Raw genomic sequence first — 23,652 nt, forward strand, 5'->3', positions numbered from 1 at the left:
TTTATCCCCAGCTCTGCTCAAATTGAATTAGGTCTCCTCTCTTCTTCTTTCCTGCCTCCCTCCCTCCCTCCCTTCCTTCCTTCTTTCCTGATACATTTTGTAATGGGAGAGAGGTAGCTTGTTTCTTAATTTTTACTCATTTCTTTAGGTATTGGCAAAGAGGTTTTCTGTGAAGAAATTTCAATCTTAAGGCAGAAGTCGAGTTGATTCTTTTCTGTGAATGCAGTGGTCTTTTTGATCATCACTGACAATATTAATTTTACTTACTGAAAAGTGTTTTTTGCTGGTTTTGTTTCTTTTTGCAATTTTACCTGTGGATATTGTTCCTTCTTTTAATGCAATTAAGTATCGATCTTTCCTGGTGGTTCAAAGCAGGTTAACCAAATGTTATTACTGATGTTTGACTATTTTCTAACCTACAAAAACAGCGAATTCATATTTTGCAAGGCTTGTAAGACCCTCTTTTTCTCTGCCTATGCTTTTCTGTGTAGTTTGGTCACCGATAGGGTTACCGGGTGGGGTGGACTGGCCCCTTGAGAACCAGAACCTCTGAGGGCTTCCCACTGCTGGGCCACACCGCAAGCAGTGGGGTGGGGGGGGGGAGAGGGGCAGAGGGAGGAGGTTGAGCACTGCTTCCCATTTCAGCACCCTGAGGAATTACTCCTCCACTTTTTATACCCACCTGTTGACTGTGGCACTGGGACTACACGGGACCACGCTTATCTCTGCGACAGTGTCTCCTACAACAGGGGTCCCCAACCCCTGGGCCGTGCAAGGGAAGCTTCATCTGCCCCTCCCCATCACTCACATTACCACCTGAACCATCTCCTCCCAACCACCCGCCCCCTTTCCGTGGAAAAATCGTTTTCCACAAAACCAGTCCCTGCTGCCAAAAAGGTTGGGGACCGCTGCCCTACAGCATGTTGGGTAGCACTTGGCTCCCTGGATCTATTCTTCTGTCTTGCTTTCATGCATTCTGCAACATTTCTGATCTACTTGTTACACTTGTTACACTTTTTTCTTTATTTTCCTCCCCATAAGGTAATGAGCATGCTCACTTTACTATATTGATCTAAATTCTCATGAATGATTTTAAGGAATAATTACTGACTCAAGAAATGGTAGAAAATCTGAATATAACAACCATGATTTTTTTAAATTGTTGATGAATATCCTTCCCCATTAGGGCTCCAGATCTGAATTGCTTTATGGATAATTTTTATATTACTCTCATATAAATTATTTATACTCTTGCAAAGCACGGAAAAATTAGAGAATTTCTCGTGTCCTTTTAGAAAGCCAGCTTAATCATAATAAAAACACCTGACCAAAACTGAATACAATAAAAGTTAGGCTCTTGAATGAACATAGATATAAGCATCCCAAACAGAATCTTAGCAAAACACATACAGTGGCAAAATAAGATAATAACAACAATACATTACGAAGGAGGTGAGTATGAGTACATTTCAACATTAACACAAATTGATGTAACATAAAATATTACATCACAGAAAAAAACCCAAAAAGAACAGGTATCTCAGTATCTATAAAAGGCCTTAAACAAAATCTCATTTATAATTAAAGTGTATTTTTTTAACATCTTTATTGGAGTATAATTGCTTTACAATGGTGTGTTAGTTTCTGCTTTACAACAAAGTGAATCAATTATACATATACATATATCCCCATATCTCTTCCCTCTCGCGTCTCCCTCCCTCCCACCCTCCCTATCCCATCCCTCTAGGTGGTCACAAAGCACTGAGCTGATCTCCCTGTGCTATGCGGCCGCTTCCCACTAGCTATCTGTTTTACATTTGGTAGTGTATATATGTCCGTGCCACTCTCTCACTTTGTCCCATCATACCCTTCCCCCTCCCCATATCCTCAAGTCCATTCTCTAGTTGGTCTGCGTCTTTATTCCTGCCTTGCCCCTAGGTTCTTCATGAACATTTTTTTTTGTTGTTTTTTAGATTCCATATATATGTGTTAACATACGGTGTTTGTTTTTCTCTTTCTGACTGCCTTCACTCTGTGTGACAGACTCTAGGTCCATCCACCTCACTACAAATAACTCAATTTCGTTTCTTTTTATGGCTGAGTAATATTCCATTGTATATATGTGCCACATCTTCTATATCCATTCATCTGTCAGTGGACACTTAGGTTGCTTCCATATCCTAGCTATTGTAAATAGAGCTGCAGTGAACATTTTGGTGCATGACTCTTTTTGAATTATAGTTTTCTCAGGGTATATACCCAGTAGTGGGATTGCTGGGTCATATGTTAGTTCTATTTTTAGTTTTTTAAGAAACCTGCATACTATTCTCCATAGTGGCTGTATCAATTTACATTCCCACCAACAGTGCAAGAGGGTTCCCTTTTCTCCACACCCTCTCCAGCATTTATTGTCTGTAGATTTTTTGATGATGGCCATTCTGACCGGTGTGAGATGATATCTCGTTGTAGTTTTGATTTGCATTACTCTAATGATTAATAATGTTGAGCATTCTTTCATGTGTTTGTTGGCAATGTGTATATCTTCTTTGGAGAAATGTCTATTTAGGTCTTCTGCCCATTTTTGGATTGGGTTGTTTGGTTTTTTGCTATTGAGCTGCATGAGCTGCTTATCAATTTTGGAACTTAATCGTTGGTCAGTTGCTTCATTTGCAAATATTTTCTCCTATTCTGAGGGTTGTCTTTTCATCTTGTTTATGGTTTCCTTTGCTGTGCAACAGTTTTTAAGTTTCATTAGGTCCCATTTGTTTATTTTTGTTTTTATTTCCCTTTCTCTAGGAGATGGGTCAAAAAGGATCTTTCTGTGATTTATGTCATAGAGTGTTCTCCCTATGTTTTCCTCTAAGAGTTTGATAGTGTCTGGCCCTACATTTAGGTCTTTAATCCATTTTGAGTTTATTTTTGTGTATGGTGTTAGGGAGTGTTCTAATTTCATTCTTTTACATGTAGCTGTCCAGTTTTCCCAGCACCACGTATTGAAGAGGCTGTCTTTTCTCCACTGTATATTCTTGCCTCCTTTGTCAAAGATAAGGTGACCATATGTGAGTGGGTTTATCTCTGGGCTTTCTATCCTGTTCCATTGATCTATATTTCTGTTTTTGTACCAGTACCATACTGTCTCGATTAGTGTAGCTTTGTAGTATAGTCTGAAGTCAGGGAAGCTGATTCCTCCAGCTCCGTTTTTCTTTCTCAAGATTGCTTTGGCTATTTGGGGTCTTTTGTGTTTCCATACAGATTGTGAAATTTTTTGTTCTAGTTCTGTGAAAAATGCCAGTGGTACTTTGATAGGGATTGCATTGAATCTGTAGATTGCTTTGGGTAGTATAGTCATTTTCCCAATGTTGACTCTTCCAATCCGAGAACATGGCATATCTCTCCATCTATTTGTATCATCTTTAATTTCTTTCGTCAGTGTCTTATAATTATCTGCATACAGGTCTTTTGTCTCCTTAGGTAGGTTTATTCCTAGATATTTTATTCTTTTCATTGCAGTGGTAAATAGGAGTGTTTTCTTAACTTCACTTTCAGATTTTTCATCATTAGTGTATAGGAATGCCAGAGATTTCTGTGCATTAATTTTATATCCTGCTACTTTACCAAATTCATTAATTAGCTCTAGTAGTTTTCTGGTAGCATCTTTAGGATTCTCTGTGTATAGTATAGTATCATGTCATCTGCAAACAGTGACAGCTTTACTTCTTCTTTTCCATTTGGATTCCTTTTATTTCTTTTTCTTCTCTGATTGATGTGGCTAAAACTTCCAAAACTATGTTGAATAAGAGTGCTGAGAGTGGGCAACCTTGTCTTGTTGCTGATCTTAGTGGAAATGGTCTCAGTTTTTCACCATTGAGGATGATGTTTGCTGTGGGCTTGTCATATATGGCCTTTATTATGTTGAGGTAAGTTCCCTCTCTGCCTACTTTCTGGAGGGTTTTTATCATAAATGGGTGTTGAATTTTGCTGAAAACTTTCTCTGCATCTATTGAGATGATCATATTGTTTTTCTCCTTCAATTTGTTAATATGGTGTATCACATTGATTGATTTGCATATATTGAAGAATCCTTGCATTCCTAGGATAAACCCCACTTGATCATGGTGTATGATCCTTTTAATGTGTTGTTGGATTCTGTTTGCTAGTATTTTGTTGAGGATTTTTGCATCTATGTTCATCAGTGATATTGGCCTGTAGTTTTCTTTCTTTGTGACATCTTTGTCTGGTTTTGGTATCAGGGTGATGTTGGCCTCCTAGAATGAGTTTGGGAGTGTTCCTCCCTCTGCTATATTTTGGAAGAGTTTGAGAAGGATAGGTGTTAGCTCTTCTCTAAATGTTTGATAGAATTCACTTGTGAAGCCGTCTGGTCCTGGACTTTTGTTTGTTGGAAGATTTTTAATCACAGTTTCAATTTCAGTGCTTGTGATTGGTCTGTTTATATTTTCTGTTTCTTCCTGGTTCAGTCTCTGAAGGTTGTACATTTCTAAGAATTTCTCCATTTCTTCCAGGTTGTCCATTTTATTGGCATAGAGTTGCTTGTAGTAATCTCTCATGATCCTTTGTATTTCTGCAGTGTCAGTTGTTACTTCTCCTTTTTCATTTCTAGTTCTATTGATTTGAGTCTTCTCCCTTTTTTTTTTTTGATGAGTCTGGCTAATGGTTTATCAATGTTATCTTCTCAAAGAACCAACTTTTAGTTTTATTGATCTTTGCTATCATTGCCTTCATTTCTTTTTCATTTATTTCTGATCTGATCTTTATGATTTCTTCCCTTCTGCTAACTTTGGGGGTTTTTTCTTCTTCTTGCTCTAATTGCTTTATGTGTAAGGTTAGGTTGTTTATTTGAGATGTTTCTTGTTTCTTAAGGTAGGATTGTATTGGTTTAAACTTCCCTCTTAGAACTGCTTTTACTACATCCCATAGGTTTTGGGTCATTGTGTTTTCATTGTCATTTGTTTCTAGGTATTTTTTGATTTTCTCTTTGATTTCTTCAGTGATCTCTTGGTTATTAAGTAGTGTATTGTTTAGCTTCCATGTGTTTGTATTTTTTTTACAGATTTTTTCCTGTAATTGGTATCTAGTCTCATAGCGTTGTGGTCGGAAAAGGTACTTGATACGATTTCAATTTTCTTAAATTTACCAAGGCTTGATTTGAGACCCAAGATATGATCTATCCTGGAGAATGTTCCATGAGCACTTGAGAAGAAAGTGTATTCTGTTGTTTTTCGATGGAATGTCCTATAAATATCAATTAAGTCCATTTTGTTTAATGTATCATTTAAAGCTTGTGTTTCCTTATTTATTTTCATTTTGGATGATCTGTCCATTGGTGAAAGTAGGGTGTTAAAGTCTCCCACTATTATTGTGTTACTGTTGATTTCCCCTTTATTGCTGTTAGTATTCGCCTTATGTATTGAGGTGCTCCTATGTGGGTGCATAAATATTTACAATCGTTACATCTTCTTCTTGGATCGATCCCTTGATCCTTATGTAGTGTCCTTCTTTGTCTCTTGTAATAGTCTTTGTTTTAAAGTCTATTTTGTCTGATATGAGAATTGCTACTCCAGCTTTATTTTGATTTCTCTTTGCATGGAATATCTTTTTCCATCCCCTCCCTTTCAGTCTGGATGTGTCCCTAGGTCTGAAGTGGGTCTCTTATAGACAGCATATATACGGGTCTTGTTTTTGTATCCATTCAGCCAGTCTGTGTGTTTTGGTTGGAGCATTTAATCCATTTACATTTAAGGTAATTATCGATATGTATGTTCCTATTCCCATTTTCTTTTTGTTTGTTTGTGTTTTTTGGCGGTACGTGGGCCTCTCACTGCTGTGGCCTCTCCCGTTGCAGAGCACAGGCTCCAGACGCGCAGGCCCAGCAGCCATGGCTCAGGGGCCCAGCCGCTCCGTGGCATGTGGGATCTTCCTGGACCAGGGCACAAACCCGTGTCCCCTGCATCGGCAGGTGGACTCTCAACCACTGCACCACCAGGGAAGCCCTCCCATTTTCTTAATTGTTTTGGGTTTGTTAATGTAGGTCTTTTCCTTCTCTTGTGTTTCCTGCCCAAAGAAGTTCCTTTAGCATTTGTTGTAAAGCTGGTTTGGTGGTGCTGAATTCCCTTAGCTTTTGCTTGTCTGTAAAGGTTTTAATTTCTCCATCAAATCTGAATGAGATCCTTGCTGGGTAGAGTAATCTTGGTTGTAGGTTCTTCCCCTTCATCAGTTTAGATATGTCCTGCCAGTCCCTTCTGGCTTGCAGAGTTTCTGCTGAAAGATCAGCTGTTAACCTTATGGGGATTCTCTTGTGTGTTATTTGTTGTTTTTCCCTTGCTGCTTTTAATATTTTTTCTTTGTATTTAATTGTTTTTTGTTTTTTTTTTTGCGGTACGCAGGCCTCTCACTGTTGTGGCCTCTCCCGTTGCGGAGCACAGGCTCCGGACGTACAGGCTCAGCAGCCATGGTTCACAGGCCTAGCCACTCCACGTCATGTGGGATCTTCCCGGACCGGAGCACGAACCCGTGTCCCCTGCATCAGCAGTCGGACTCTCAACCACTGCGCCACCAGGGAAGCCCTGTATTTAATTTTTGATAGTTTGACTAATATGTGTCTTGGCGTGTTTCTCCTTGGATTTATCCTGTATGGGACTCTCTCTGCCTCCTGGACATGATTAACTACTTCCTTTCCCCTATTTGGGAAGTTTTCAACTATAATTTCTTCAAATATTTTCTCAGCCCCTTTCTTTTCCTGGGACCCCTATAATACTACTGTTGGTGCGTTTAATGTTGTCCCTGAGGTCTCTGAGACCGTCCTCAATTCTTTTCATTCTTTTTTCTTTATTCTGCTCTGCAGTAGTTATTTCCACTATTTTATCTTTCAGGTCACTTATCCGTTTTTCTGCCTCAGTTATTCTGCTATTGATCCCTTCTAGAGAATTTTTAAATATATGGAACGCTTCACGAATTTGCATGTCATCCTTTTGCAGGGACCATGCTAATCTTCTCTGTATCGTTCCCATTTTAGTATATGTGCTGCTGAAGCGAGCACATCATCAGATCTTTTATTTTCACAAACGAACTCTGGTGGCAGAAGGAAAAGCCACCAGCCTAATTCTTAATATAATCAGACCTTTTTTTTTTTTAAGTAACAGATTTTTTACTACATTTGGCCTAGATATCTGTATAGTTCACTTATGCTTTAGGATCCTTGATAATCAGTTGGTACCTGTGAAACCTTTGAGTAGTTTCTGGACATTTTAATTTTGTCATGACTTCAGATAGGTTGATTTTAAGCTCAGGTGTTTTGAGCAACAGAGAAATCCTAGGACTCGGTAACTATTGCTGTTTCACACTAGAAAAAAATATTGTTTAATTGTTGCAACTAGTCAGTCTAAACCGTTTCATTCTTTTCAACAGTATTATTGAAGTATGATATGTAAAACTCTCTACAGATAACATCATTTTGTATATAGAAAATCATGAAGAATCCATGAGTAGACTATTAGAACTAATAAATAAGCTTAGCAAGTCAGTATCAGTATACATAAATCATTTGTATTTATATATACTTGCAGGAACAATCTGAGATTGAAATTAAGAAAACAATTTCATGTATAATAGCATCAAAAAGAATAAAATACTTAATAAATTTAGCAAAGGAATTTCAAAACTTATGCTCAGAAAACCATAAAACATTTTCTAAAGAAATTAAAGATGTAAATAATAAGTGGAGACAATTCGTGTTCATCAACTTAAAGAATTAATACATTCCCAACAGTGTATGAGGAGTCCAGTTTTTCCAACACTAAGTATTGTGTACCTTTTTTGTTTGTAACCATTGTAGTGGGTGTGTAGTAGTATCTTTTTTTTTTAATTAATTTATTAATTTTTGGCTGCCTTGGGTCTTCGTTGCAGTGTGTGGGCTTCTTATCGCAGTTGCTTCTCTTGTTGCGGAGCACGGGCTCTAGGCGCACAGGCTTCAGTAGTTGTGGCTTGCGGGCTCAGTAGTTGTGGCTCATGGGCTTCGTTGCTCCATAGCATGTGGGATCTTCCTGGACCAGGGATCGAATCCGTGTCCCCTGCCTTGGCAGGTGGATTCTTAACCACTGTGCCATCAGAGAAGTCCCTGTAGTAGTATCTTACTGTGATTTTAATTCACATTTTCCTAATGACATTGATGTTAAACACATTTTCACGTGTGTGTTGGCCATTTGTATGTTCTTTTTGGTGAAAAGACTTTTCAAGTCTTTTGCCTGTTTTTAAATTGGCTTGTTTTCTTACTAATTTATAGAAGTTGATTATATATTCTGATCCTGAATATATTTTCTGAATTATATGTTCAAGTCCTTCATCAGATACACACTTTGGAAATATTTTCTGCCAGTCTCTGGCTTATCATTTACTTAGTTATGTTTTCCTTAATGTGCTGAAGTTTTTATTTCTAATAAAATACAATTTATCTGTTTTTTTCTTCTGTATCTTGTGCTTTTGTTATCATGTCTAAGAATACTTTTCTAACCCAAGGCACAAAGACTTTCCCCTATATATTTTTTCAGAAGTTTTAGTTCTTCTATTAAGTCTAGGAGCTGTTTTGAGTTAATCTTTGTATGTGGTGTTAAGTAAGGATCTAAGTTCATTGCTTTGCATGGGGATATGTAGTTGTACCAGCATCAGTTGTTGAAAAGACTGTTCTTACCACATTGAAACTTCTGGACACCTTAGCTGAAAACCAGTTGACCACAAATATAGGGGCATACTTCTGGACTCTCAGTTCTCTTTCACTGATCTATATGCCTATTCATATGCTGGACTGTCTCAATTACTAGAGCTTTATAGTAAGTTTTGAAATCAGGTAATCCAAGTCCTCCAACCATTTGCTTCTTTTTCAGAATTATTTTGGCTATTCTAGATCTTTTGCAGGTCTTAATATTAAATTTTAGGGGCAGCATATCATCTTAACAACATTAAGTCTTCTAATCCATGAACATTTATTTATTTAGATGTTTTCATTTAGAACTTTATTTAGAGTTTAAAAAATTTCTCTCAGCAATGAGTTGCAGTTTTCAGGGTACAAATCTTACGCTTCTTCCATTAAATTTATTCTTAAATATTTTATTCTTTTTTGATGCTGTTGTAAATGGAGTTGTGTTCTTAATTTTACTTTAGGATTGTTCATTCCTAGTGTATAGAAATAGTGTTGGTTTTTATATATTGATCTTGTATCCTATGACCTTGCTAAACATATTTATTCGTTTTGGTAGCTTTTTTTTTTTCCTAGATTCATTAGGGTTTTCTACTCAGTTAATTATTAATTACAAATAAAAACAGTATTACTTTTTCCTTTTTAATCTTTATTCAGTTTTTCTTGCCTTCTTGCACTGGCTTGGACCAGTACAATGCTTAATATAAGAAGCAGGAGCTAACATCCTTGTTTCCAGCATTGGGGAAAAAGCATTTATTCCTTCACCATTTAAGTATAATGTTCACCATAGGTTTTTTAGGTCTAGGAAGTTTACTTCTTTTCCTAATTTGTTGAGAGTTTTTATTATGAATAGGTGTTTGATTTTGTCAAATGCTTTTTCTGCATCTGTTGAAATGATCAGGTTTTTTTCTGTTAATATAATATATTACATTGGTTTTTGGATGTTAAACTAGTCTTGAATTCCTGTGATAAATTCTACTTGATCATGGTTTATAATCCTCTTAATATGTTACCAAATATGGTTGACTAATATTTTGTTAAAGATTTTTGTATCTATGATCATGAGGGTTCTGTAGTTTTCTTTTCATGTGGTATCTTTGGCTTTTATATCAGAGTAATACTAGCTTCACAAAATAAGTTAGAAGTGTTTCTACTCTTTTTCTGAAAGAGTTGTGAAGGATTAGTATTAATTCTTCTTTTAAATATTTGATAGCATTCACCAGTGAAACCGTCTGGGCTTGGACTTTTCACTGTGGGAAGATTTTTATTTAAATTTTTCTATCTATTATAGTTCTGTCTAGATTTTGTGTTTCTTCTTGAGTAGGTTTGGTAATTTTTGTCTTCCTGGGAATGTTTTTATTTCCTTTAAGTTGTCTGATTTATTGGCATAAATTTGTTCATAATATTCCCTTATAATTTTTTTTTTTTTTTTTTTTTTTTTTTGTGGTACACGGGCCTCTCACTGTTGTGGCCTCTCCCGTTGCGGAGCACAGGCTCCGGATGCACAGGCTCAGCGGCCATGGCTCATGGGCTCAGCCGCTCCGCGGCATGTGGGATCTTCCCAGACCGGGGCACGAACCCATGTCCCCTGCATTGGCAGGCGGACTCTCAACCACTGTGCCACCAGGGAAGCCCTTCCCTTATAATTTTTAATATCTGTGGGATTCGTAGCATTGTTCCCTCTTTTATTTTTTATTTTGGTAGCTTACATCTTCTCTTAATTTCTTACCCTTGTATTTTTTTAAGAATGTGGTTAAAATTTAATTTTTTTCCAGCTTTATTGAGGTATAATTGACAAATAAATGGTAATATATTTAAAGTGTACAACATAATGATTTGATACATATACATTGTGCAAGGATTCCAACATTTAAGTTAGTTAACACATCTATCACCTCACATGGTTACTTGTTTTGGGTATGTGAAAAAGCTTAACCTGCTATATTAAGAAAAGAAAAAAAGCTTAAGGTCTACACTCTTCAGTAAGGTAGAACCTTAGGTAATTCATGTGAGACTTATCTTCTGGTAAAGGTATTTTAATTTTCCTCTAAGCACTGCTTTAACTGCATCTTTTCATTTTTAATATGTTGTATTTTCATTTCATTCAGTTAAAAATATTTAAAAAAATTTTTTCTTGCTATTTCTTCATTGACTTGGGTTATTTAGGAGTGTTTTTTGATTTCCAAATATTTGAGGTTTTCCCAGATTTCTTTGGATTCCTATATTTTGGGGCTCTTTTGTTAGATGTATATGCATTTGTAATTGGTATATTCAAAGAGGAAGTACATAAATAAATGATAACAGTTGGAGATTTCAATATCCTACTCTCAAAAACTGATAAAACAATTAGAAAGAGTATAGAGGACTTAAGCAATCCTGTCAGTCAACTTGACCTAGCTGACATCGTAGACTCTCCACCCAGCAACTACAGATACAGATTCTTTCCAAGCACATATGGAACAATTGCCAGGATAGACTATATGCTGGGACACAAAACAAGTTTCAGTACCTTTTAAAAGGCTGAAACCATACAAAGTATGTCTCCAACCACAACAGAATTACATATAGAGTGGCATGGACATATATACACTACCAAATGTAAAATAGATAGCTAGTGGGAAGCAGCTGCACAGCACAGGGAGATCAGTTTGGTGCTTTGTGACCACCTAGAGGGGTGGGATAGGGAAGGTGAGAGGGAGACGCAAGAGGGAGGAGATATAGGGATATAGGTACATGTATAGCTGATTCACTTTGTTATACAGCAGAAACTAACACACCATTGTAAAGCAATTATACTCCAATAAAGATGTTAAAAAAAAAAAAAAAGATATCCACAGCAGCTCCATTCTTTGTCTGGAGCTTGCTTTCCCTTGCTATGAAAGTGGTAAATCTCACAAGCTCAGGGTTTTTCTCCTGTAACACCTACTGCACGTGCAGGCATTCATCCTGGGCCCTTTGCATTGCCTTCACGAGACTTGGGGGCAAGGGGAATTGACAAAAACAAACAAGAGTCCCTGATTGCTCCCATAACCCTGAGTGGCACAACAAGGACTAAAAACTTCTATTGGCTAAATCCAGAGGCCTCTTAAGCTAAAAACCATGGCTGGTTTTAACACTCCACCACTTCCTATTCCTAGGAAGGGTGATTTAGCCTTTTTTAAATGTCAGTCTCCATATATAATATAGAGATACAATGATAGTACCTATTTCACAGAGTTGTAAGGATTGAATGAGTCCATGTAAAGAGCGAGAGTGCCATGTAGAAAGTGCTCAATAAATGGTAGATGTCTAGAGACTTTATGTTGGTCTTCCTCTGCCTTCCCTTGGAGAATTTATTCTCTGTGGCATATTTATTTAGACTGCCTCACTTTAAAAGATTCTCCTGTAATTCATAGACATTTTCAGGAGGTTGTTGTCCTACCATTTCATTGAAAACGAGGTCCAGAATTGTCATGCTTTCCTCTCTGCCTCTCTTCTAATTTCCCCATTAAGGTTAGGACAGAATTCTAACGAATTCCGTGAGTTGAAAATTGTGAGATTAAACGTATACTCCAAGGTGAAGGAAATTTTAGGTTAATATTAGGAATGGACTTCTAAAGTCAGAAGTGTCCAACAACAGAATGGGCTGACTCCGGGCATACAGACAGAGGCTTTCGACTTGCAGAGCTCTGATTTGCCACTGCTTCATCTGTCCCATCAAGTCCCTGGGGTCTGCAAGCTGTTGTAATCTATTACACTGCAGTGAAGACTGTACCAAACAGATATGCTACCTAATAAGTGTTATATTTGTGTGACTTTGGAATTTGTGATGCACGATTTTATACTGTTGTAGTCAAATGAATTGATGAGAGGAAATGAACTATAACTTAGTGAATTGAGAAAGGTTATCAGACTTCCCTGGGTATTGCCAAATACAGAGAGCAAACTTTAATGTTAGACTCCAGTTGAAGATCTGGCTCTTGAATCTCCTGCAGAGCTAAAGGCACACACAGCTCTGCAGTGAGGTCATGATAGTCTGGGGCCTATGTTGAGTGTAATTAGGCCCATCCATACTACACACATTATTCCATATTTTGATAAAGTGGGAAAAAATATTGAGGTTTTATCATATATAAGACTTTTATGTGCAAAGTTCAACAGATGTTGCATGCTGCTGTCAGAATTAAAGAAAATTACTTGGGCACTGATGTGTCCTTCCGTGAAATGTTTTATTCTTAGCTGTCACACTCCCTGTCCCTTGCCGACAACCATTATAGTGACCAGAAAGTCTGCTTGCTCTGCAGTGATGTGTCTTGACTAGTGCCCATTAGTTTTCAGTAGTTACCCCTGGCCTGCATGTTAGCCTTCAGGTTAATGGCCTTTTTTATGTTCATTCATTTTATTTTATTTCCCATCGTGGTTTTGTTTATTTCTTTTTTGTTTTTTGTTTTTTCTGTTCTCTTTTTTAAAACCGTCGTGGTTTGCCCTTCATATTCCCCAATATTTGCACATGACAAGATGTTGCCATCCCAACATTACCTCCCACTTCACTGACCAGTGCCACTACTGACCATCTAGCACCAGCCACAACTGGACCACTGCCTTCAGCTCCTCGGGATGTCGTGGCCTCCTTGGTCTCTACCCGCTTCATCAAATTGACATGGCGGACACCTGCATCAGATCCTCATGGGGACAACCTTACCTACTCTGTCTTCTACACCAAGGAAGGGATTGCTAGGTAAGTGCCTGTACGTCTGGAGCCGGTTAGTTGCATCTTGTCCACCCAAGACCAGCCGTCCCTACCCTGACTCTTCACTGTGTAGAATCTGTACCAACTTTCAGTCCAGAAAATATGATCACCGAGATGACCTAGTTTTAGGTCATTAAAAGTAAATTCCTAAACAGACTGAAGTCCTGGTATTCTTTCCTGCCTCTCTGGGATGACTTGGGGAGAGAGTTATTTAAGTTAGAAGTATTAAAATGTAACCAGGGCTACCGTTTTTTCATAAGAGTCAGTCAAGCACAACCCATAGGCTATGTCTTTCTTAGAACTTTCAGATTCTGGAAATTAAGGTAGTTATTAAAGTAATCTTAATGAATATCTGTCTGCACCCGTACACGGATGTGGGTTGCTGAGCTCTGGGGTGGGGGTGGGGGGTCTCCTTGATGACACAAGAGTATTTAGTGACTCATTTTCCTAAAACAACATTTCATTAAATTTCTCTCCATCTCCACCTCTTTCAGGAACTCACGTTGCCTCTCCATTGCTTTTGGAGATTCTCCAGAATCACCAGGCTGCTTTACTCACAGTCTACCTTTGTTTTATCTATCCAACCTTATTTTCCTTTAGCCCCAGTTTAGCTCACTTTCTAATGAAACCAGTCTAATTCCTGTCACTGTGCAGCCTATTTTCCCAGTCTGTTCTCTTCAGTCACTTCCCCCTTGAAAAAAGCGTTTTTCAACTGAAACTAAAATTCAGTTAATCTTTCTTGGCCCAGACTAAGCCCCATGAAGCCCTCATAAATCTTTCTCTACCTTTTTCAGCACATACAGCTTTTCTCTTGTATGTATGTCTGTGCCACTGATATTGGCACTTAATTATGATAACACATGATCTAATACTACCATAGTTGTTACTCTTCTGTTATTTTATGTGTATTTGTGTTGTTTTCCCAACCAGGTTATAAACTCTTTGGGAGGTACCATGCCACATGCTGTGTACTCTGAATATTGCTGAGTAGATTCCTTCATTGTGCTGTTACTTCACACCAAAATAAGAAAACTAAAATAATCTGTTTTGGTTATGGCCCTAACCCATGAAATAAAGCTTGTATTTCTACAAGGGTGCCTAGATTTGATATATATTGTATTTAATACCAGACTGGCAAGTTCAGCAAGTGTAGGCACCTTCGTCAAGTCAGTACCCCTTGGTTTAATACTCTTAAGACATCTGAGTGACATAATTTGAGTCAGATAGGTGGAGCTGCTCCCAGGGTCATAGAATGTTCATCCGAACACTGCACTGGATGTTTGGGGAGTTACAAAGATAAGGAAACGTAGAGCTAGTCCCAGAAAGGCAAGATATTACTACCAAACAGAACCTGTCTTAAAATGTTTCCAGTAGGCTTTTAGATCGCATTGCAAACGTCATGGGATTACACAGAAGGGAAAAAGTTTTTAGTAATTCCTCAGAAGCAAGCTTATGTGCATCACAGGGCCTTTGCCCTTGTTGTTCCTTCCACCAGAACTGCATTTCCGTCACAAATAACTGTCTGGCTTCTTGTCCGTCATGATCAGATGATCCCTTCTCAGGTCTTCCATGACTACCCACCCAGCTTAACCCCTTGGTCACTGTCGCACAGCGGGGCACTTGTTCCCAAGCCAGTTGTTAAATTTTCAGGAAATTTTGCAAACCCAATGACATGGCTCAGTAGCTCAGAATTGGGTAGAGGGAGTATTTACAGTGAGAAGTGCTACAAACCAGAGCCAGTTGTTAAACATTTACCAGAACATCACTGTAACATACCACCGTATTTTGTTTTTTAGCTTTTGTGTTGTGTTTCTTCAGAACACTTAACACTCAGAAATTTTCTCTTCATATTAATGCACTCATGGTGTTTGTCTTGTTCAGTGGAGTATCACCATCACCTGGAACAGAGCCTGGCTTATAAGTAGCACTACAAGTGTAAATAAATACTTGTTAAGTGAGTAATTCTAATGAATGGAGAAATAATAATTATTCAAGAAATGTTGAGATAATTAACCTCCGTTTAATAGAAGGAATAAAGTTGTATCTCTTATGTATAACAACAAGTTATAGATGTATCAAGATGTATTTTTAAAACTTCTAAGTGTATTAGAAGAAAATATAGAAACTATTTTCATCACTTAATGTATCTTTTAAAGGAAGACAGAAAATTCAGGAACCATATAGGAGAGATTGACAGAGTTTATTATATAACTGTAAAATTCCATGTGATAAAACATAATAAAAAAATCAAATTATCAACTGATAAGCTGGGAAAAAAATTAACATTTGTAGAAGATTGTATTGATATCCAGTCTATATAAAGAACTTCTACAAATCACAAGTAAAAGACAGATATCTCAAGAGGCAGATGGTATAAGTAGGTGCCTCAAAGAAGTTAGTGGAAAGCCCATTAAAGTTCAAAAAAAAAGTTTTCACGATTACTAACAATCTTGGAAATACAAAATGATGAGTTACCATTTTTCACATGTAAGGCTGGCAGAAATTTTAAGTTGATAATATCCAGTGTTAAGTGAGCTGAATGTTGGGATTAAATCCAATCTAGGCTCTTGGTGGTAGTATAAGTTAGAGGAGCCTTTGGAGAAGGTGATTTGGCAGAATTAAAAAAAAAAAATTTTAATGCACATTCCTTTCAACCCAACAATTACACTTCTAGGTGTCTGTCCTATAGATATGCCAATATACATACACATAGGGCACTCATAAAAAATGTTTATGTAGCATTATTTGTAAGGATTAAAAAAAGGAAACAAAGTAAATGTCCACTGGTAGAGAAATGGGCATATAGTTAATATATGTATATCCATATGAAGTATGATGCAGGAATTTTTTCAATGACTTATATCTATATATTTTGATGTGTATATAAATGCCTAGGTCAGTGATTCTCAACCAGGGACAGATTTGCCCCCCATCTCCCAGTGGGCATTTGGCAATGTCTGCTGACATTTTTGGTTATTGCAGCTGAGATGGGAGGGGATGCTTACTGCTGTCTAGTGAGTAGAAGCCAGAGATGCTGATAAACATCCTACAATGTACAGGACAGCTCCCCCCTACCCACCAAAACAAAGAATTATCTTGCCCAAAATGTCAAGATACAGGTCTACATGCCACCTTTAGGTCTCAGGGTGGAACAGGTTTTAAGGAGGGAGAAAAACTAGGACTTTTAATTATATATACTTTTGTTTTTAATGAAAATCTGTCACTTATTAGTGAATCATGTGTTGAAATAAGCAGGGATGATTAATAAATGAAGTTGGAATTGAAAAAATGTAGAAGATAAATTGGCAGGGGCAGGAGGACAGGGCAAGTATATGTGAAGAAAGAGGAGATGCAAGGAAGATCCAATTTAATTTGTGTTGTTGAAAGGATGGGAAAGTAAGAAAGCTCTGGCCTAGAGTTTTTGGTCAGAATTAGTAAGAGATTACAATAAAGTGGAAATTTGGAGCCAAGTGTTGGAATGCCAGTAAGAATTTTGACAATCAGTTAAGAAGGGACCATTTTGGACTTCTGAGCAAGTGTACACTGTGGTTTTATTAAACAGCTTTTATTAGCAGTACTTGGAGGGCACTGCATAAGATTAGAGAGGAAAAGCAGTGGAGTCAGGGAGACAGATCAATAGTAGTTAGGTTGATCTAGGCATGTGGTAGGCCCAGATGAAGATGACAGCAGTGACTTGGAACAGACAATAAATCTGGGGAATATTTCAAAGGAATATTCTTGGAGATTGTAATAATAATTTTTGTCGCTTCATTACTTTATGATTTCTGAATAGAAGCAGTGAAGGAATAGAAATAACACTAAGTCAAAGACTAGATCCCTGTTACTTGTTTTATAAACAAAATTTATTTAACCTTTGTAAGTTAAATTTTCTCATCTAAAAAATGAAGGTCTTCATAGACATTATCTTCATAGACTTAAAACATTTCGATGTGAGGATATATGCCGCTGCCTGCATTTACGAATTCCCTTACTTCCTGCATTTGATAACTCAACCACCAGGTGGCATTATGTGCCTTGGTCATGAGCTATATAATTCTGTTGGGTACCTGAGTTTCCTGAAATTCCAAAGGGTTCTTCCTCTGCCATTTCACCTATGAAATGTTCACCTTTTTTTTTTCAATGCCTTTAATGTAAACAGCAGTATTTTCTGTTAGCCACCAAATGGAAAGTACAGAGTAAGTTATTCCAGAAATTCATAGCATTTTAGAGTTGGACAAAGCCTTACATATCTGTTAGTCTAGTCCGGGAGCTGGCAAACTATAGACCCTGGGCCAAATCAAACTTGTTATTTTTATGGCCCAAGAGCTAAGAATAGTTTTTACATTTTCAAACGGTTACATTTTAATAGGTTATACAAGTAACTACAGTTGACCCTTGAACGACATGGGTTTGAACTGCACACATCCACTTATATGTGGATTTTTCTGTACTATGGTACAGTACTACATGATCCACAATTGGTTGAATTCCCAGATTCAGAACTGTGGCTAGGGAGGACCAACTAAAGTTATACTTGGATTTTTAACTGTGGAGATGGTTGGTAATATTTTTCATTTGGCATCTTGGCCTGTAGATAGTTACTATCAAGCCCTTTAAGAAAAAGTTCACCACCCTGGGCTCGTTCTTTCATTTAATACATGAAGAAACTGAAGCCCAGAAAGAATTGGTGACTTTCCCACGATCCCCTAGCAAGCTAGTAGTATTGCCAGAACTAGAATTGGAGCTCCTAACTTCTGGCCCAGCACTGTCTTAGTATAAAGTGTATCTTTTTCTTTCTCTTTTGACTCTTAGCTAAGACATTCTAACCTAAGACCCATCATAACCTCACACATTTATGAGAATTGTCCTTCATAACTCACCCTGGATCTTTCCTGAAGTCAAAAGTTTTTTTCTAGACAGACACTTGGTTCTGGGACCTCAGACCAATCTACTGTTAGAAGCCTTTTCAGGTGCTAGATGTTTCATCTTAGGGAATCATACCTACTACTGATTTTTTCTTATTGTAATGCTTCTGTAGAAATTTGTTCTAGGTATTTTCCCCTTTTACATAGAAACAAACAAAAAGATAAACGTGATATCATTAGTATATCATTTACACATCAAAAGGCAAATTTCCATTCATTCATTCAGTACACATTTGCGATGGTACTTCTGTGTGTGAGCCTTCTGCTAGTGCTTCTGTGGTATGTGAACATGAATGAACACTTTCACTTTTATTTAAAGTAAGATAGTGCCCCCCCCCCCCCAGCTGTCTTTCTGAGAGAGAACTTGTTTAAAGTTTCATGTACAGTGAGCGAAACAGACTATTCTGTGCTCTGGCGTGGAGCTGTTAGTTTAATGAAATGTCAAATACCATACTTCCTTTTAGACGGCATTTGTGATTGGATCAAGTGTCAGAAACCTCACAGCATAAGAAATCAGTTGATACTCTCCTTCTAAATCTTGTGATTTAGAGGTTTAGCTGAAGAGAAAATAATATCTATAGATATCCCAAGTGTCTCTGAGCAATAACTTTTATTACCATGATATTCTTTTCCAATGGACCTAACTGACTGTAGACAGACAACCTTTATAAATATGTTGTGGGTGGGTACTGTTTGTTTGTTTTAATTAAAATAACATAGTTTAAAGAACTATAGAAAACTATTGAAAAACGCTCACATCTCCGAAATGCAAATGTTCACACACAGTCAGACAAATTGGCATATGGTCATGTAGAACTAAACAAATCTTAATCAGTAGCTTCAGGGAAAATTATCAGTATTTTAAAGTAAGAATTTAATTCAACAGATTATTAGGTAATTTTAAATAATTTCTTCCACAGAGTAGTTTTGGGCCCTTTTATTGCTCTCTCAAGATAGACACAGATCTTTCCTCACATGATCCGTAATTCTTAAAGACCAGCTATTTGTCTAAAGCAATTATTTTCCTTTACAATATTTGTTGAAAGCAAATATAATCTGGTTTTTGTTATAGTGAGTACAGTATACTGAGCATAATTATGGGCCCAAGTGTGGACACAGAGACCCCCAAAATAGAGCCTGGAGGCCACCTTTTTTAAGAACCTAACTGATAACTGTTTTTGTGTTTTCATCTCATAACACTAGACCACTGGCCATTTGTACTGTTTGTGATAAGATTTGTTAAACGTTTCAAATCATTGAAAATCATTCAAGAAGATTTTTTGTTTTAAGAAATAAATTATAAAAATCAGAGGCATGGGCTTCCCTGGTGGCGCAGTGGTGGGGGGTCTGCCTGCCGATGCAGGGGACACGGGTTCGTGCCCCGGTCCGGGAGGATCCCACATGCCGCCGAGCGGCTGGGCCCGTGAGCCATGACGGCTGGGCCTGCGCGTCCGGAGCCTGTGCTCCGCGGCGGGAGAGGCCACAGCAGTGAGAGGCCCGCGTGCCGCAAAATAAAATAATAATAATAAAATAAAAGCAGAGTCATGATTAGCTTATTTTATAGACTGGATTCATTTAAATTGTTAATGTTTTGTTCTCAGTTTTGAAAGTGATAATCTCTAATTTTCTTTTTATTGAGAGTCTGTTATCCAGAAGATACACAGCATTCTTTGATACTGTGTGAAAATTGGGTCATACCTATAATCACCTTCTATATGTCTCCCTGAGGATAACCCCTTAAAATTCAGTGATTCCTAAAGCGTACAGAATTGGTGACCAGCTGCCCCATTTGAGATGGCACCAAGAAGATTCTTTGTGTCTTTTCTGAAAGGAAGTTGTGATTATAGCCAGCAGTATCAGTAATGTTTAAGCAAGAACACCAGCGATTTATCAGACATGTATGACATTGCTCTTTGCCAGCGTCCATATTCTGTGCACTGTTCCGCCCCCAAAGGTTTCCTTTTTTGAGAGTTAATTTGACTTAGATTTATTAAGATTTTGATGTCATATGGTATCTATAGGCATTACAATGAAAATGAAACTGCACATTCTGGAAATTTTCCTAATCGATCCCTCTTTCTCCAAAGGGAACGTGTTGAAAATACCAGTCGCCCCGGAGAAATGCAGGTAACCATCCAAAACCTAATGCCAGCGACTGTGTACATCTTTAGAGTTATGGCTCAAAATAAACATGGCTCCGGAGAGAGTTCAGCTCCACTACGAGTAGAAACACAGCCTGAGGGTAAGTCTCCCACCTCTCTGTCAGCCCCACCTGTAGGGAGACCTGTATGAAGGGCTACCTTATATATAGCCTGGCATACCATAGGAGTGCAGAAGATAACAGTTCCTCACCTTCAAGGTCCTTATAAAATAGTTTCGGGAGATCAAATTGATTCACATCAAGCAGTAGCAAATAGTGTAAGACAATATAATTCTGCTGATAGACACCCAAATTTCACTGATCCGTTAAGACCTAGCTCAGATGCCTTCCTAGAACCTTCCCTCTGATCTTATCTAATACTGTATCTCGACAGTCCTAAGATACATTATCATTTTCTTCCTTGAATTATGAATTTCTTCCTTGAATTATGAATTATGAATTATGAATATATCTCATTAATTTTATGGCAAAGACAGAGTCTTTTCTATCCTTTTATTTCCCACCATATCTAATGCAGTGCCTCACACAGGAAGTAGGTATTTAATCATTGTTCAACGGGATTGCCCTGATCTTTATACATACCACACTCTTTGGAATCTCTTCAGGGCTTTACTTGGGACCTGCTGTCTTTTGTGCTAAATAATGTTACTTCCAGTTACATTTCTTAAGATTTTCTCCAACTGAAATGAGTGTCAAGTTGATTTATCTTATAAATGTCTTCTATGTCTTAAATTTTGGTTTTAAACTATAGGCCAGAAATGACAAGCAGCAGTCAAATCAGAATTAATGCTTATCTCATGAGGCTTTCTTCTACACTTTTACCTTTTAACATGAGCCACTGTTTTTCCTTGGAGCCTTCTCCAGATTTCTTTTACTGTTAACTGCACTAGTGTTTCTGTATTAACAAACTTGCAGTAATAAAATTTTACTTCAGCTAGGGAGCATGGGAGATAAATTCATGAAAGCTACTGACCAGGGAACTAAACATATTAAATGAATTTACCGCTGAAACTATGGAAATAATTCAAGGACTCTGCCTAATGGGTAGAATAAGTAAAGTCGAAAAGCTGTGGAACTTCACTTTCTAATGCTGCAGCAAACCATTTACCCGTCAAACAGTTATTGAGGACCTCCTCTACCAGGCACTGCAAAAACTATAAGAGATGCAGAGGATGGACAAGATAGGAATTCTCCCCTTAAAGAATGAGCAGTCAATATAGGAGGCCATTGATCATTCCAGTAATAGAGCTTAAAGATCAGGAATCAAACCCAAGCAACAACAAGAGGGCCAACAGAGAGCGGGGTGGTGGCGGGGGGGGGTTGATTTAAGGAAAGAATGTGTTCTCGCTGCAGGGAAAGGATGTTGAATTTCATGGTTACTGTGTTCAGATGAGAACAGGAGCAATCTATCAGATTTCAAACTCAAGCCACGGAGCAAAACTCAATTTCCTTCATTAACTCTCACATACAGGCGTCATTCATGAGAGAGAATGGGATACAGAACAAGGAAGAGTTACTGTAAAAGTTAGGTATATCAAGTCAGGTTCCTAGAAAAAGATGAGACCTGAGGTTGGCCTTAAAGCATTTGGCTTAGAGCAAGCATTCTCGGGGAAGGACACTGCTTGACCCCACCCCAAAATAGGACAAACAGTGCACATGCAAGGTGAGTCATGATGAAAGTAAAGGAAAAGACCACTGAATTTGATTCAGTTCCAGGGTTCAGTCCTGGGGCCATGAACTTTCTGAAGATACATGAAAATATTTGTGTGTCTGTACATGTTCACATTTTCCTTGGGAAAGAGCCTGTGGTTTTCATTATCATTTCAGAACTTACAAGTCAAACTATTGAGAACCACTGGACTAGAAGGGCCATTGTCAAGTTAGAGATGAAAGAAGAGATTTATTGAGTGCCTGTCATGTGCCAGGTACCATGCTAGGCAGCAAGATGTAAAGACGAGTAAGACTTGACTTCTGTTCACAAGGAGCTTACAGTTTGGTACCAGCGCCAGAAAAGTAAACGGGCAATAATGTGATGTACAGTCATCACAAGGAAAGTAGGCAGCACAATCATTTCTTCAAGGAATTCAATTAAACGAAAGTAGCTAAATAAGAATATAGATGGAAGGGCCAGCAGATTCTGGTGAGAGTATTTTAGGGGTAGAGAGTGACTATAACATGTTTTGGCAAAAGAGGAGTTAGTGGAGAGAGATTCGCATTTTATCTGGAGGTATTCAGCTTGGGGGCAGGTGGGAGGGGCCGTAAGTGTGGGAGTCAGCCCTGGGAAAATAGTTTACATTTTTAGCTTTTCAAACCAACTTAAATTTTTTTCCATTTTTTAATGCCACTGTACAGATGAAATGGAAGAATTTACTAGCTCCTATTTTAGGATCATCTTTGCCTACATTTAGCCAATGAATATACTGAAAGTGATTTCAAGGGAATTTGTTCTGTTCTCCTTCCCTTTTAAAAAGTTAGGGGAAAGTTTTCCATAGCAGCAGAAGTGTGACGATTCCCACCTGTCAGGCTGCACAAAATATGCTCTTAAGAGAATAACATGATTCATGCCTAAATAAAGCAAACAACTGCCAGAAAACCATATTCAGGTTTCTCTGCTTTGGTAGGAAAACGAATCTTCAACTGTCATGCTGTTATTTAAGCAAGCCAGCTTGTTTTACATTTTGTTTGTTTTTTCCCCTTTCCTTAAATCTAATGGATGTCTGTTACAGAAGCAGTGGCACCAGAGAAATGGTTTTCAGATAGAGAGTATCCACCAAAGTGTAGATATAGGCACCTGCCAGGATTTGTGTATAAACTGGGACTGGAACCTGTCAGTCAGACAAAAAGAATATAGTAAAAAAGGATGTGAGCTGTTGTAGGATTTAGAGGCTGGGCAGACAATCAGTCAGCCAATCGTGGGATCTTCCAGTCACATCATCCCACAGAGGGTGTTGTCTTAATCCCCTAACTGGTTTTCCTGAGTCCACGTTTTAGAACGAGGAAGTGCTCAGCTCCTAGCTCCACTACCCGCCAACTTTTCCATCTTTGGGGAATGGTTCTTAACCTCTCAGCCTCATCCATAAGTAGGGATGATAACAGTATCCGTCTGATTTGGGTTAGTGCACAGATTAAA

At 37.9% G+C, this 23,652-nt stretch overlaps 1 protein-coding gene across 2 annotated transcripts in view; it reads left to right on the forward strand.

Annotated features, from left to right (window-relative positions):
- The window catches only part of NEO1 (neogenin 1), a gene marked incomplete at its 5' end in the record, with an annotated part of 241,706 nt that overhangs the window by 164,769 nt on the left and 53,285 nt on the right, over positions 1-23,652 (forward strand). Inside the window, 2 exons of one of the 2 annotated variants that reach the window (XM_082861203.1) lie at positions 13,205-13,424; positions 20,449-20,603. In XM_082861203.1, coding sequence (XP_082717329.1) covers positions 13,205-13,424; positions 20,449-20,603 — 375 coding nt within the window. The remainder of the gene's footprint in view (positions 1-13,204; positions 13,425-20,448; positions 20,604-23,652) is intronic. The other variant, XM_082861204.1, reaches the window with a different exon arrangement.

The sequence above is a fragment of the Leucopleurus acutus genome, assembly GCF_964270905.1.
Source record: "Leucopleurus acutus genome assembly, chromosome: 1".
Classification (NCBI taxonomy): Eukaryota; Metazoa; Chordata; class Mammalia; order Artiodactyla; family Delphinidae; genus Leucopleurus; species Leucopleurus acutus.